Source organism: Leopardus geoffroyi, chromosome C2 (genome assembly GCF_018350155.1).
Source record: "Leopardus geoffroyi isolate Oge1 chromosome C2, O.geoffroyi_Oge1_pat1.0, whole genome shotgun sequence".
NCBI lineage: Eukaryota > Metazoa > Chordata > Mammalia > Carnivora > Felidae > Leopardus > Leopardus geoffroyi.
Genome location: NC_059333.1, coordinates 108,421,655 through 108,438,504, shown reverse-complemented (window position 1 = coordinate 108,438,504; position 16,850 = coordinate 108,421,655). Strand labels below are relative to the sequence as shown.

At 41.1% G+C, this 16,850-nt stretch overlaps 1 protein-coding gene and 1 long non-coding RNA gene across 3 annotated transcripts in view; one reads left to right on the top strand and one right to left on the bottom strand.

Moving 5' to 3' along the window:
* Positions 1-307: 307 nt before the first annotated feature.
* On the bottom strand, positions 308-5,769 carry LOC123611347. Of its 2 annotated transcripts, none has more exons than XR_006718608.1 (4): positions 5,639-5,769; positions 3,340-3,433; positions 1,540-1,710; positions 308-1,068 (listed from the first exon to the last, which is right to left on the bottom strand). It is a non-coding gene; the product is annotated as an uncharacterized LOC123611347 (long non-coding RNA). The 2 variants fall into 2 exon arrangements; XR_006718609.1 differs by lacking the exon at positions 308-1,068 and adding an exon at positions 2,376-2,438 and having other exon boundaries at positions 1,677-1,710; positions 5,639-5,768.
* Positions 5,770-5,774: 5 nt separating this feature from the next.
* LOC123611346 (TCDD inducible poly(ADP-ribose) polymerase) overlaps positions 5,775-16,850 on the top strand; it is a 30,276-nt gene continuing 19,200 nt past the window's right edge. Inside the window, exons 1-2 of the mRNA XM_045503167.1 lie at positions 5,775-6,146; positions 9,443-10,400. Coding sequence (XP_045359123.1) covers positions 9,484-10,400 — 917 coding nt within the window. The 5' untranslated portion in view covers positions 5,775-6,146; positions 9,443-9,483. The remainder of the gene's footprint in view (positions 6,147-9,442; positions 10,401-16,850) is intronic.

Sequence of the window (16,850 nt, the reverse complement as noted above, 5' to 3'; positions counted from 1 at the left end):
TCCTTCCCCCTAAAGTTTATTTATTTTCTGAGAGCGCGCACGTGGGGGAGGAGCAGAGAGAGAGTGCACATGGTGGGGGGAGGAGGAGAGAGAGAGAGAGAGAGAGAGAGAGAGAGAGAGAGAATCCCAAGCAGGCTTTGCACTGTCAGCATGGAGCCTGACATAGGCCTCAATCTCATGAACTGTGAGATCATGACCTAAGCAGAAATCAAGAGTTGGACACTTAACCAACTGAGCCTCCCAGATGCCCCACCCTAATTATATCCTTAAGATAAACTCCTACAAGTAGAAATGCTGTTAACTCAGATGGATCTCTGAACATGATTTTCAAGATCATCTTTAATTGGGAATTCATTTTCAAAAAGTAATTGCGTTTTTTTAGTTGTACTCCAAGTAGACAAGTGAGTTTCTTAACATGCTAAAGAATAATAATTCTAGGTACTTTAAGAAATCTCCTGTTGGCAATTCTCTCCTCTGACATTATGCAGTTAGGCTTAACTCCTCCTCATATATTCTCAGCGCTTTGCCTGTATACCTCTATTTTAGCACTTACCACACCGTAGTGTATTTGTTTGTTTTCCTATTTGGCCATACTTTCCCTCCCCCCAAGTCTCTGTCCCCTCCCGATCTCCCACTATCTCAAGTGTTTTAAAAGATTATGAACTCCTAAAGCAACAGTACCTAGGGAACATCTTCAAAGTGCAGAATCCCTTGCCTCTGAGATTTGGGTTCAGGAGGTCTGGAATAGGGCAGGAGAATCTGCAGCAGACTTCTGCAGGTCATCTGTGTGGTCAGTTCACAGACTTTACTATAAGAAGCTGACAGAGAATAGGGACTATCTTAGTCATCATTGCATAACTAGTACCTGGCACACACACACCCAATAAATTGTACTGAATCAACGGAATGAATGATTTGGAAAACATCTGGGGACTCCTCCAAGGGGATCATTATATATAGACCCCAAACCAGTTAGATCAAATAGCACTTTGATTATGTGCTGTAGGAATTACACAACAGGTCCAAAACTTGAAGGGGATTGAAGAGCACACTTGATTGTCATGCATCCTGTAAGAAGAACAGTTGAGCAGATGATTAGGCAGTTGACAAATGCAAATCTTAGATAAACAGAATAGTTTGTGATCTGGCATAAACATTTTAGAACTCAGGCTATTCCTATTTTATGCTTAATTTTCTCTAGGCCTTGTATCTTCACCGTTCCCAGACAGAGGTACCTTACTGCCTCAGCAGAGGTGGAGAAAAGTGAATCTCAAGAAAGAGATTACAAAGGAGAAATATTTTTAAAATTTGGAAATAGTCCTTAAGGTTAATATTTTATCACTTTATGAAAATATGAATCTTAAGTTCACATTTATCACAGCACGCTCATGTCTGGCTCTAAACCAACCTACCTCTGAGCTTTGAATTAATTCACCCTTATTTCATGCTGATTAAATTCCCTACACCTTTAGTTTCTCTGACATATCCTCTAGCAGCATTTTCCAATCTTTGTGCATCAACACCATATTTAAAACCCACCTGAGGGGCGCCTGGGTGGCTCAGTCGGTTAAGTGTCCGACTTCGGCTCAGGTCATGATCTCGCGGCCCGTGAGTTCGAGCCCCGCGTCGGGCTCTGTGCTGACAGCTCAGAGCCTGGAGCCTGTTTCGGATTCTGTGTCTCCCTCACTCTGACTCTCTCTCATTCATTCTCTGTCTCAAAAATAAATAAACGTTAAAAAAAATTTTTTTTAAACCCACTTGACGTAAATAAATTTCAGCCCAAAACTTTTCTTGTTCTAGAATGCCAAGCGTGCAGCACCCCCTCAAAGGGAAGTTAGGTAAGTTCCAGGGGCTGACCCATTAATAAGAACATCAAAACACAATTTTCAATAATAGATTGTATGTTTAAAAACAATAGTAATTCTTTTGTCTAGATAAGAAGTTCGACTTTTCTTTCACTTTGACTATATTAGATACATTCACATATGAATTTCATTTAAGTTAAATAATAAGTTGTCTTTATATACATAGTCAGAAAACATTATAGCCTGGACTTAGCACTCACAGATAAGGAATTGTCAGTCTGCCATTTATGCAAGTTGGTTGTGTTCTCCATGTAATCTCAGTATAGCATTGCTAAGAGCTAAGGCCTCTTTTCAAATCTCGAGTCTTTCACTGTGCTGAGTCACATTAGTCACTGTTTCCTTCTCGGTGTGATAACCAGAAATGATTATCTTTCTACCATAAGGATGTTGGGGAATTAACTATTACTAATAATTGTGAAAACAGAAAGCAACAGATACTGTTACTTATACTTTATAGCATGTCTTATGTTAATAAAAATGGGAGGGAAAAAATGGGAGGCCTTGGGTCACCTGAAATTTCCAGTAAGTAGTCTTGGCTTTTGGATGAATAAATTGTTCACTGGAAGTGCTCTACTGAATTGATCAGCCATGCCAAGGCAAATCCAGTGGACACGGGTAACAGAAATTAGCGACAAAAGGAATACACAGAAAGGAATTAGAACGTTTCAATCCTATAAATATATTTAAAAAGAATTAAATGTCTTAGGGCCATATATAGGGCCATATGTAAATAAAAAGTGTACACCTACCTATACCCTATATGTTGCATGTATAGGTTTCTTTTGTAGTTTTGAAGAATATTTGAGAGGAGCCACTTATTCATGTATGTTTACTTACAATATTTAATCCAGTGACTTGAATGTGGTAGATACTCAGTGAATAAATGATTTTTTTAAAAAAAGTGAATTGACAAGTTCTATGACAAGGACCCAGTAAAGTAAAACTTGTTATAGTTACACACTATTAAATGGCTATTCATTCAAAAGATTGTGTTAACATGGAAAGCTATTTATAGTGTTAAAAATACGAAAATACAATAATAATGATAGAAAAAAAAAAACCTTTGAATAAAACAGACCACAGCAAAATGTTAAAATAGGACTTTAGAAGGTTCAACTATGGGTATTCTTGTCTCCTCTCTACTTTCTATTTTTTCTTTAATAAACCTATTTCTTAATTATACAATTTGGTATACCTGTGAAACTGGCAGGGAATGTTATAGGAGTTGATGTATTACTTTGTGACAGCTTATATTTCTGACATAAGGTCATGTTGCTATCTAATTGATAGAGCTTCCAAGCAAGAAGACTAGTTAGAAGGTAACTTATCATAGTTTATGTATTAGCTAAGAACATGTTTAGCTGCACATAACAGAAAACAGTCTAACCAAATTGGGGTTACAATGAGTTCAGGGGTAGCCAGTCTAGGACTGCTGCTGCAGCTTCAAGATATCATGAATGATTCAGATTCCTACCTTTCTGCTCCAGAATCCTTATCTTGGGGATCTCTTCTTTATATTTCCCACATCATGTTCACTTTCATTTTTGTCATGAGGCTCCATCTCCATCCTTACATTGTGTTATAGGAGAAAGAAGAAAAGAAGAAATGGAAGGGGTGTCTATATATGTTAAGGAAGAAGTGGTTTTCTAGAAATCTTCACCATGTGTCTAGAATTATATGCCATGGCCACTCATAAGAGTATGAAATCTAGGAAAATGAGTTTTTTGGCTAGCCACATTGCTAGCCCTCCCCCTCCCTCTAAAAAGTATCAGGCTCTTTCTGATAAGGAAGGGGCAATCATTAGTATCTGCTAACCCTCTTCTCATATAAGGAATATACTTATCCCCTCCCTAAGAGAAACAATCTCAAAGTTTCATCCAGTTATTGTAATGAGCTCACAGTCCAGGATCCAGAAGTTCCAATGATATGGAATACTCCCATTGTGTGACTCTTCATGCTCTGGGAACCAACTTTTAAAGAAAAGTTATTTGCCTCGTACTCCTAATAAGTAACGGTGGATAGACAAGGTACAGGATGGTGGTAAAAGTCTCATCAGAAAAGGGGAAAATGGGAAACACACAGTGAGCACTGGTACACACAACATCACGTATCTTGTTAGGTAACTAGCAAGAAATCTATGCCCTTGGCCATTTAATCTGTCAGTTCCTGATTTTGTTCTGTAGGAGGACCTTCTTTATCCCATTATCTTCCAGGGATCACGTTTGGGGTGGACCTTGTGGAAAATACCTCTTCTGGAGTAGTAAACCTTTAACAGTCTGAGGAACCTAGATCCAAGAGTGGTGAGTCAAGAACCTGGTGCCATTTTTCTCTGTGGGGCGATTGATGTTCTGAAAGTAGTAGAGGCTGAGAACTAGCTAGAATTTTCAACTGCCTCAGGGGAAGTGGGTAGGGAATGGAAGGTGAAAGATTTGAGTTCAGGGCCTGAGGAAGAAAGACTTCAAATTGGAATTCCAAAGGGCTACACTCTGGAAGTAATGTTTAACTATTAATCCCTGGATTAAGGTGGTCTGTCCTTAATCTAAGTGACCCCCCCCCCTCAAATGAACCACACCTTCTCATATTCCTGGCCTCTTATGGGCCCCTCCTACACAGAGTCTGAGTTTGGTCATATGACTTGCTTTGGCCAATGACACATTAGTAAGCATGATGCAAAGACTTGCATTCTATTTCACCTATTAGCCTCTGAATTCTGTCCATATCAATCCTACCTTAGTTGAATGGCCATGACTTGATGCAATGTGAAATACGCCTGCTGGGGAGGTACTACCCTTAATCCATTCTTTGCTGGTGTGTCACCCAGTCTGGTATAGAATAGTTTAAGAAAGCTTGAAACAGTTACTCCTATTACTACTGCTGCTTAGCTCCTGCTTTGATAGGCTTTCATGTTTTGTAAGGTCATAGTTGACTTCTTTTTCAACCCAGAAAGTCTCCGAATTATGGAATTCAGTCAGTTTAGATCTCAGGCAGAGAGCACAGCTTTGCAAGCTGTGGTCCCTTCTCTCTGCCAGCTGTTGGGGATATAGCCATAATTAACTTTTAGGAAAAGAAAAGGGCCTTTCTCCTCCAATATGTAGAGATTACATGAATTGAACGTAGTGTTTCTTCCTCTACCACTGAAAGGCTGTTCAATATAGGAAGAGGCTTACCATCCAAGCCATTTTATGGTCCAGAAACTATAGCAAAGTCACAATGCAATGTATATACTAAAGATGAGTGTATGGTACTCTGCAAGTTCCACGAAGACAGGCATGGCGTCTGAGCTGATCAAGGCTGTATGTAGCCTAATCCTAGTTACACACACAATAGACACTGAGCAAACATTTGCTGAATGAATAAATTATTCACTACGGTGTTTAAGGGCTTTCAAGCACATACCCTCGCTCTTACTGTCAAAACCCCAAAGGTAGGTTTCCCTTCTGTTACGCTGCCTACGTTTCCCGTGAAACGGAGGAGTGCCCACGACCGACCGCGTCGGGTAGGCTACTGGCCGGGGTGCGCTGCTGGGCCGGACCGTCAGGTATGCGGAGGGCGACCCCGTCTGGCCACAGTGGCAGTAGCAGCCGTTTGTCTCCTCTCGGGGTCCAGCGGCGTCAAGGGCAGGAGGCGTCTTACGAGGAGGCAAATAAAGCCTACTGTACAGAAACCGCTCGTTCCGTTTCACATCCTCTCGGGTGCTCGGGTTTCCTCGGAACGCCGTGACCCTTCACGTGTCTGCAGTCAGGTAGAGCCTGCCTCACGGGGCGCACACTTACCCTCTTCACAGCCGGGCGCGCTCTCCAGCCCGCGCGTGGATCTGGACACTCAGGGACCCAGCTGGCCGCGGAAGGACACGCCCCCTCGCGGGAGCACGCGGCCGCCGCAGGCACCCCTCGCGCGCCTCCCTGCCAGAGAGCGCGCACGCGCACGCGGGGCGGGCCTCCTTCCCGGCACCCACTGAGCGCCCGGCCCTCTCACCCCACCCCTCTCCCCCGCTGCCCAGGCTCCGCCTCCGCGACGGGGCAGCAGAGAGGAGGCGACCGGAAGCCACTTTAAAGCAGAGCTCGGGGTGACAGGCGAGCGAGCTGGATCGGGAGTGCGGTTGCAGCTTTCTGCACTCCCGGTGGCGGAATGGCCAGTGCGCTGCTTGTCGCGTCTCCGGCCTGCGACCCTTAGACGTCTAAGCCTGCCCTGCGCGCCGATCCTCCCGCGCGGACGCTGCCGGCGAGCCGGCGGTGAGGCGACTCGGCTCCTGCGGTCCGTTCTCTCAGGCAGCGCGATCAGGTAAAGGGCTCCGGGTGGGCTCTGAGGAGCCGACGAGAAACCTTAGCTGGGATGGTGGGCGAGGACGGGGGTCTCCGGCCTCGCAGCCTCTCACGGATCTAGGTGTGATTGATGTTTAGACTGTGCCTTTTTCTACCAAATTCACTCGGATCCCGTCAGTACCGGGATGGGATTGGTGTACACTTCTTAATCACTTACGGCCTCGGGCAGGTGTATAAATCTGAGGAAGACACTGAAGGGTTTAGTCAGGGTCGCCGGCGTCTCCCCAATCCCACTTGGTCTGGGTGGGCGCGGGGGCACGTCTATGCGGCCTCCCCCACCGGGCGGACCCCGAGCGCTCTGAGGCGAAGTGAGAAGCACTTCGCAGATTGAGGGGCAGGGCACGGCAGCTGCGGGGAGCCTTTCGGCAGACCCGCGTTCCGGCGGCAGCCCAGAAGTTTGCAGGCTGTTTTCAGATCAACTTTGAAGGCACAGGAGTCCTCGCCTTCCTCCCCGCCACCTCGAGTAGCGCCGACCGCCTTCTCCCCGCTCTTCTCGGCTCATTTCTGCGAGCCTCCGAGACTCGCAGGACGATCCTCGCAGGAAGGTCGGTTGAGGAGGCGAGCAAGCAATTAAGTGTGGACGGCGCCCTGAGGGGCTTCTGGGATTGGGGGAAGCCTGGGCGGGGGTCGCTGGTTGGGACGAGGCTGCGGGGAGGTTTTGGGGGCGCTCCGGAGCCTGCCGCGGGGAAGGCGAGGGTGCGATGCTCCGGAACGCCGGGAATTGGCCGAGCCGGGCGGCGCCTCAGTGGCGCTGCGCGGAGTTGGCGCGGCCCCGGGGGCGGCGCTGCGGAAACCGCCGCGGCCGGCAGGAGGCGTCTCTCGGACCCGGGCTCGGCGTCCGGGTGTCGCGCAGTGGCTGCGCGGGGGAAGAGTCCTGAGTTTGCAGCGGGCTGTTTCGGTGCACTGCGCTGGGGGCCGGGAGTGAGATCACGAGGTGAGGGGTGGAGCGGTAGGTCGCCTGCAGCGGGGGGACCGGAGGAAGTGTCCTTCCAATCTTTATTTTTCTGTTATGCAAACTAATTGAGGAACTGGGTTCTAGTGACTTCCCCACTCCATCCACTTCAGTTCTCCGCCTCTTCCTCAGTTTTATTTCCCAGTTTGACGGAGGGCAATAACAGGAAAAGTTACCGTGTGTGTGTGTGTACACCTCTATAAATAAAATTGGTTCAGTGTCTGTTTTGCCTTGGGTGGATGTGGTAGGAGTGGCGTGTGTGTGTGTGTGTGTGTGTGTGTGTGTGTGTGTGCGTGTGTGTGTGTGTGCGTGTGTGTGTGTGTGTGCGTGCATGCGCGCGCGCGTGTCTGTGTGCGCGCGCGCACGCACGCGAGGGGAAGGCACAGGCGGGTTTAGTGGGGTGGAGAGGGAATACCACAATCTGTGCCAATTGTGCCTTGAGGCAAGAGCGCCGAGTGATGAATAATAACGCCTGGCTTGGCGGCTTTCCAGTTGATTTGTGTCTTATGTCAAGTCCCTCCTTCCCTAACAATGCCAGCTCACACCGAACTCTTTTTCTGCCTTTTCCTTTTGTACTTACCGTGTGCCCTAACACCTGGCTCTATACAGTTGAACGCTAAAAAACAGGTTGGAACTTTCCGGGTCCACCTGTATGTGGATTTTGTGTACTACTGTAAATGTGTTTTCTCTTCTTTGTGATTTTCTCAACCTTTCCTGTAGCTTTGTTGTGAGAATACAGTACAATAACACATGTAACACAAAATTTGTGTTAATCGGCTGTTTATTATTGGTTAACGGTAGGCTGCTAGTAGTTAAGTTCGGGACTCAAAAAGTTATGGATGGATTTTTCCAGGGGTGGGTTCCATGAACCGCCTCTTCCTCCCACCCGCCTTGTTCAAGGGTTAGCTGTACTGTGCTTTCTTTGAGTTTGATCATTATGAACTTTTTATACATAGATTTATGAATGTTTCCAGTTAGATCTTTAATATTCATTTTTCTGGGGACTCAGTTTTATAATTTTGTTATTGTTGACCTATAAAGGCTAACAGAACTAGATTTTTAACAGGTGCTTTTTCTTCAGTTATTCAGTTAAAAAATATTATGGAGCACCTGTGTGCATTGTGCTAGGCATAGTACTGGTCACCTGGGATGAGTATTTGATGAAGCCACGGACCCTTGCATCAATGATCTCTTTTTCTTTTAGTCTGTTGGCCGAGAGAGAGAGAGAGAGAGAGAGAGAGAGAGAGAAGATTGCTTATCACCAGCTCTTTTCCACCTCCTGCTGTGCTAAGGAGGAGACGATATTTGTCATTTTACAGAGTTTGCTTTTGACTTTAAGTTCTAATTTTTTTCAAGGGGTCTGATTCTTTGAAGAGAGCACCTTTTTAGTTTGAGTAGCTCATTAGGAAGCTGACATTTGGTGTGTGTGTTTTATATTCTCGCATTATTTTTCTATAATATGGCTTCATTTGCTTTAATAGATAAAGTCATGTATGTGTCATTTCTGAAGACAAGGACAAGGAGGCCCTTTTGCAATTAAGAAGTTGTGTTTGGTCTCTAAAACAGCCTATAGTGGTTGCTGCTGATGTAGCTTCTGTTGCTAAACAAGCAACTGGCATTCCTTCTCCAATAGTGGTAATGTTTTGGAAATTGTAAAAGTAGACCCTTAACATCCTTCAGGAATATATTTGAACTTAGAAGTGCTTCAACATGCTCCTGGCTTTCTCCCACATAACATTTCCATTGACAGCCCCTGTTTCCTGGGTAGATCCTCATGCTTTAAATTCACTCACTGTTTAACTTTGAAGTTAATCTTTAATTTGGTGAACTTTTTTTTTTTTTTTTTTTTTTTTTTTACAAAGAAACCGTTTTGTCACCTCATGAGATAGGTGATAAACAACTGTGAAGAGAACCACAAACCAGAGAAGTTGTGGTTTCCCTGCTGTCATCAGTTAGCCACACTTATTTCTACACCTCACCCCCCAACCCCACCCTAGACTTACAGTAAAAACTGATACTCCAGCAGAATTACCAATCATATATTGTCCACAAATAAATGTCAAGAGTCTATTAGAAGATACTATCTCTTTACCTTTACCTGCTATGGGCTTTTGAATAGCCTTGGCTGCTTTGGAACCTTAATTTCTCATTAAAATTTAAAATTGACCCATAAAGATGAAATATGGTATAAGAGGAGTGACTTCAGGGACTTAGTCACAGACTAAAACAAAACATTTTGATGAATGAATGGGATCCAGTTGTTGTCAGCTTGCAAATGATCATCTTCTTTTCTTTCCTGGTAGGATTTTTAGACTCTGAGGAGCAATTGGAGCTCATCCACACCATGGAAATGGAAACCACCGAACCTGAGCCAGACTGTGTAGTGCAGCCTCCCTCTCCTCCTGATGACTTTTCATGCCAAATGAGACTCTCTGAGAAGATCACTCCATTGAAGACTTGTTTTAAGAAAAAGGAACAGAAGAGATTGGGAACCGGAACCCTGAGGTCTTTGAGGCCAATTTTAAATACTTTGCTAGAATCTGGCTCACTTGATGGCGTTTTTAGATCTAGAAACCAGAGTGCAGATGAGAGCAGCTTACATGAACCTATTGTGAAAAAACCCCTGGAAATCAATCCATCATGTCCACCAGCGGAAAACAGTATGTCTGTCCTGATTCCTGATGGGACAAATGTTGGGGGCCAAATACCAGAAGCTCATCCTTCCACTGATACTCCAGAACAAGTGGTTCCAATCCAGGATCACAGCTTTCCACCGGAAGCTATCGGTGGGACGGTGGCAGATTCTACAGCAGGGCACTTCCAGACTGACCTTTTGCACCCCGTTTCAAGTGATGTTCCTACTAGTCCTGACTGCATAGACAAAGTCATGGATTACATTCCAGGGGTTTTCCAAGACAACAATTTTACAATCCAGTACATTTTGGACACCAGTGATAAGTTGAGTACCGAGCTTTTTCAGGACAAAAGTGAAGAGGCTTCCCTTGACCTTGTGTTTGAGCTGGTGAACCAGCTACAGTACCACACTCACCAAGAGAATGGAATTGAAATTTGCATGGACTTTTTGCAAGGCACTTGTATTTATGGCAGGGATTGTTTGAAGCACCACACGGTCTTGCCATATCATTGGCAGATCAAGAGGACAACTACTCAAAAGTGGCAGAGTGTATCCACTGATTCCCAGGAGCACTTGGAAAGATTTTACTGTAACCCAGAGAATGACAGAATGAGAATGAAGTATGGGTATGTATTTATAACTACTTTAAAACTATTGTTAAATCCTATAGAGAAGGTCAAGAGGCTAAATGCTTATTAGTAGGGTAGTTTCTTTCAGTAGTAACCTAACAGGTTTTATTCTTTTCTTTACTGTTACTCTTTCAGCTGTATGCTAACCTGGTTTTTCATGTTGGTTTAATGCAGAGTACTCACCTAACCAGATTATGAAGTTTTATGATTTGAACAATCCATATGTCACTCTGTACAGTATGTGTGTGCCAGAGAAGTTGCATATACATTGAATGTTGTGAATCAGATACTGTTTTAATCACACAAAAGAGCTTGCTTTTGAAAGAAAATCCAAGGTTAATCTTACTGTAGCACAAATAATGAATACCAAATTTATCTAATTTTAAAGTTTTGCATGTTGAGTAGCTGCTAGTTTTTTAAAGGAAAATAGTATCATTTGGAGATATCTGTGTCCCTCTTTCCATTTTGAATGGTATGGTTTTTCTGTGAGCTTCTTCCCAAACTTCTGAATCATGCCCAAACATTAATTTTTTTTTTCTTTTTTAAGTTTCCTTAAGTCTTTCTACCTTTAAGTTTATTATTCTGTTTACCTTGTAGAGAAAATTGTTCTACAATTCAGGCTGTTTTCTTAGACCTGAGCAGTGAGTTGAAGGGAAATTTTATGTTAATAGATATGTTGATTTACAGGGAAATTTTATGTTAGTAGATATGTTGATTTACCATTTACATAAAAAACAGTTATCCTCAAGTTTTTGTATGCAAGACATGTATGTAAATAATTCAGTTCTTTTAGTGCAAATTCACTGATAGGGAACTGAAATTTCCACATCTGAATTCTTACTTAATTGAATATAAATTGAAAGAAATGGTAGTTGCCATGTGTGAAGTTGCTAGTGTAAAAATGGTTGTGTAGTAAGCATTAATCTTTACATTTCAAATTTGTTTCTCCTGTAGTATAGGAGTTAAAGTATATGATGTTACTAGCTATTTGTCTATGACCAAGAGAAAGGATTAAAATTCTATGAGGGAAGAAGAACACATCTGTCCATGCTACCTGACTTGGGAGACAATGAGGGCAACCTGACAGCTTCACAGATAATGAATGGCCTGATACAGTACTGAGAGGCATGACCCATAGAAAGGAAAAATATGCTGAGAATCCTAACCCACAAGTGTGAGAGAAAACTTTCTTAAGAGTCATCTTTGTTCACAGATAAGTTGGGTTACACTAACCCAAGTGTCTGGAGAGCCAGCAATCAAATGGTGTCAGTAAACGTTCCAAGTTGTCTAATTTTGTTAGTCTTGATGTTAACCTTCTGTGTTCTAACATAGTGCCAGGGCATTGTTGGTATTGTAGAAACCAGGTTTTTGGTTTTGTTTTTTAATTTGTTCCCTTTTAGTATTAGGTAAGTGGTTTTCTTTTGATATTGCATTATGTAAGTTGTATAGTACACAGATCTGTGTGTCTTTTTAGCAACTTAATTATCATGAGACTAGAACTTTGCATCATTTGTTTCAAAAGGGATGCATGGGATAAAATGAGAAACAATATAAGGCCCAAGTTTAAGGCATTGTAATATAGAAGCCCCTTGGGATAAAAGTAAGATAATACTAAGAATGTAGCTTTCCTGATCAGGAAAATCAAGATGTTATCAAGACAATACATTTATTAATACTAGGTTTTCAAGATTCTATCTTGCTTGGGTAGCAAAATTCTTAGATCCTGCAATAAAGCTAAGTACATTTAACTTTCTTCTTTTTTTTTTTTTTTTTTAAGCCAGCATTGGAAGAGAGAAAAATGTTTTCCATTTTATCTTAAAAATCTTTTTTTTAATAAGGTATTGTCCAAAATCTCTGTTGCCCATGAGCTAGCAATTCTAATTGGTATGTCAAGGGTAATTAATTTTACATATTCTCAAAGCCACTGTAATCCTTCCATCTCCATATTGCAAAACTGCAGAACAGTGGCCTCCCACTTCACTCTTATGAAGCAAATTTCCAGTCTGCTGAGTACTTCAGCATCTTGGTACATTAAGTTTCTATCTGTTTGAATTGGTCAGGAAGAAACTAGCAGGACTATTGTCCAGCGCATTACATTCTGTTACCATGAGCAAAGCAAGACAGGTATTTTGATATCAGAAAATCCAAGAACTCTCTTAGATCAGGTATTTTATTCTCTGGTAAAATTACTTGGCTGAAAAATTAGATAAAGCTATAGGCCTATAGGCATACAGTGTTGGATAATTTACAAAGTAGTTGCAGTGAGTGCTTGATTTCCAAATCTGTTTTAATGAAGTAAACTAATATTTATTTGACACTTAAGAGCAAAAGTGTCAGTGAATTATTGTAATTACTAATTCTGCTGCTACATTGTTAATGGTAGTAAGTGGTCCTGCTCTGATAAAAATAGCAAAAAAATTTTAACAGTTAATTACTAGTAAAGTGAAGTTCTCCATAGACAACAGTAAGAAATATAAGATTGTAGATAGCTAAGTGTCAAAAATTAGGCTTTTGGGAAGTTGACCTGTGGTCATTGCAACCTGGTTTTCCTTGTATTCCGAAGCGATGTTGTGTTTCCTGGCAACAAGATGCAGATAACGGCATGTTGAGCCTTGCTGAGAGATTCACAAACAAGCTGGAGCAGCCCAGGTTCACATGGTTACCACATTATTTGGCTAAAGCTATTAATCTCTGTGGTCAGGCCTGTAAAGCTGGTCTATCTGTACAGATTGCACATAACCAGGAAGTGTGTGTTCAGCTGTGTATATGTCCAAGTCTGGCCTAGCAGTCTTCGGATGCAGAAACAATGAATGGCAGTTGTTTTTCCCACTTATTTTCAGCAGTTTATACGACTTGGTAGATCATTATTATATGCTATATCCGTGAGATACTTCATTGTATGTATGGAACTTGGGAAGAGTTCATAGTTCTGGGTCTCTAAGCAGAGACAAAAGTTTGTAGTCTCAAAACTGCAGATGAAATTCTTTGTTTTGCAAATCGATTGGATTTAACATCTAATTTAATCCAAATTAGATGTACAGTATTTATTTTATTCTCAAGAATGAAATTGGAAAGGAAGTTGAGCCAGATAAGTTCACAGGTCTCTTCCAACTCTTTAGTCAAGATGTCTAGATGCTAAAAATGTTTTAAAAAGAGGATTTCAATAGTAAATGCTTACTTGGTTTATTATAGTGAAATTATTTTAATTATTCTTTTCGAGTTTTGTCTTTATCCCAAATTATGATACAATCCCACTTCGCTTTTCACTCTCCTTTTATATATCTCTAGATGTTTATTGCTGACATCAACTGAAAGTAGTTGTATGTATGAACTCCCCATATTTAGATGCCAAGGCTTCTTTTGTACACGGGATGGGCTTTGGAGAATTTCCAGATTCCAAATACACAGTTAAGAAAACAACATTGAATGTTGTGTTTTAGATTAAGAAAACATAGTCTCTGACAGCTCAGGCACTCATCCTTAGTAGAAAATGATACTAAATGGCAGGACTAAGCAATTTTGAAAGAGCTTTACAAACTGTGTGGAATACTGTTGTGGGTAATTGAAATTGTGGAGGATGTGCAAATCTCCCTTTAGCAACTGAGATCACCATTGTTTTTCATTTTACATTCATTTTAAAGTGTGCCAGAATACAGAATAGTCTTCCAGTTATTATCACCCATAAAGAAAAGGCACTCTGCAGAATATATTTTGGAGGTAATCTGTACATGAAAATATGACCAGTGATTATTTCGAATTCTGAATTTCCTGAAAGGGGGAAGGTGAAGAAGAAAATTGCAAACTCTGACTCCATGGTTAATTTTTCTCAGAGGCCAATGTTGTTTTCTCCTCTTTTGGAATTAAGGCTTATTGATACGAGAGGGAGTTTTACTAGTTATGGTTTAAGCATAGAGTGTTGTTATAGCCTTAGTTTTGAGTGATTTTGATTGCTCTTAGGAGTTTTTTGTGTTTTTCTTTAATCTGGCCAAGGGACAATACCATTAGATGATTTCACAGGAACTCTGTGAAAGAAGACAGAGAGGACTGCATATTAATGATAATAGAGAGCATATGCTCCTATTTTTTATTTGACTTGAAGAGTGCATTATCTAAAGTAGAGCAAGCTCCTGACTGAACTATACTAGAATAGTTAATTTAGCCAAGTTAGCTCTGGCCTGCACAGCTGTGATGATATAGGAACTAACTCATTATGTGTTATTGATAACACTGGAGAGAGGAGAACAGCTGAAACTTACTGTGCCTTGTGACTTTTTGGTAGTTCTTGAATATACACAGCTGGATGAGTTTGAATTTATTTTAAAAATTCCTGCCTAAGAGAAAGAGAGAGCTCCATAAGCAAGAACTGTGTTTGAAGTGACTTTCAAAATGTGTGCCTTCTGCTTTAGGATAAAGCAATCCAATGAATTATTTTTTGTACCTCTTTATGCTCTATTTACATATGAAATAAAACTAATTGGCTTCTGTCTATACTAATCCAGAGGAGTTACTGGGTCTGTGTAGAGCTATCATGGGAATCAATAGCAATCATCCATTTATTTCCTTTCTGTTTTTTTGTCAATAAGCAGATTAGACTTTTTGAAGCAGCTGTCACCTGGCTGCAGGTTGGGGTCAGTCTGTTCCTGAAGTATTTATGGTGATGAAAATGAACCTTGCTAAAGCCAAAGATGTATAACTTTTAAATCAGACAGTTGAAGAAAATCGCTTATAAGGTTATCTGGCATGATACAGCATGCATTTTCTTGCATTGACTCTAAAGCTTTTATTTTTTATTATAAATAAGTGGGAAAAAATAATGGTCCATTCAACATTTAAGACTTCATTCTGCATATGTGGACATGAAAAAGCTGCAATTTGATGAAGTCTGCTATGTTCCTGTATCTCTTTCTTACTTTTACACTAGAATGTCTGGATTCTGGATTTGCATTCTACTATGAAGCAAGTAAATTCATAAATTTTGTCTGTGCATCTCTGATCTAAGTGATCCTTAGTTATATATTAGGCTTGGGGGCTCTTTCTAAAGGGTGAAACAGTATGGAGCCCGTACAAAACTTGGCTACGCAAGAGATGCTACTAAAATCCAGCCATTTGAGATTATGACTTTTCCTATGATCTCTTTTATTTCTTATCCTTTGATTTGAGACCACCAGATTCTGCATCCTTTATCTGATTGTAATAATTTTGATCACACTTAAATTAGTACCTGATGTCCTCTTAATCTAGATCGGCAACCCTTAATAATTACTGGTGTCCTGTTTGAGAGTTGCACTTGCCTTTTTTGTGGAAGGAAAACTTAAGTACGTGTGTATATTTTTACAAAGGAAAAAACATACTTGGAGCTATAAGATGATTTTTGATTATTCTGGCACAACTTTATAAGGCTGGTTCTGGTAATTGGATACTGTTAAGTTTTGCAAGAAATTCCCTTCATAAAAGCAGCTGGATTTCTCTTTCAAAATATATCTGGGAGTTTTAAACTAAAGTGAAGTGAACATGAGTGATTTTGTATCTTTGGAAGACACAAGAGTGCTGAGGGTTGAGCCATGTTCTGTTTCATTCTGGGTTTGAAATTTTTAGGTAATAGCTTAAGATCTTGGGTTGAACTGAACTTTGTGACACCATAAACACAAACTGTATAAAGGAATAAAATACTTATGTTCTAAAGTTCACCATTTCTAGGAGCAAACAAGTACCTTTTAGGTATGAGGAACTTTTTAAACAAAATCAGATGTATTATATTTATAGGTTATCTATGGTATTGCTTTCTAGAGTCTAGGAATTATTATGCACAGACTTGCCTCTACTTAAAATCCCTGTAAGTTAAAAAAAAAAAAAATTAAGAAAAAAAAGGGGTCACCTGCGTGGCTCAGTCTGTTAAGCCACTGACTGCTGCTGACTTAGGCTCAGGTCATGATCTCACAGTTCATGAGTTCGAGCCTCGCATTGGGCTCTGTGATGACAGCTCAGAGCCTGGAGCCTGCTTTGGGTTCTGTGTGTCCCTCTCTCTCTCTCTCTGCTACTTCCCTGCTCGCGCTCTGTCTCTCTCTTTCTCTGTCTCTCTCTCAAAATTAAACATTAAAAAAATATCCCTGTAAGTGTTAAACCTAATCCAGCCCAGTCCCTGATACATGAACTAAAAGCCTTGAAATTCTAATATAAATTCCTTGTTAATAGGGGAATTTAAAATGGCAATGGGTAAGTTCTGAAATACATCCTGAAGTCTGGCAGGGGGAAAAAAAGGATTTTATGTAAAATAAATTCCATTCAACTTGGTAGTTTATAAATAAGGTTTATATTTGATTTGTGCAGAATTACAATATAGCAGTCTTGTGCTAACTATAACCAATTCTGTGATCACTAAGTTAAATTTTAGAAGTTGATGATATTAATACTTTTAATTGTGAAACTTAAAATTTTCCTTGCTGACCT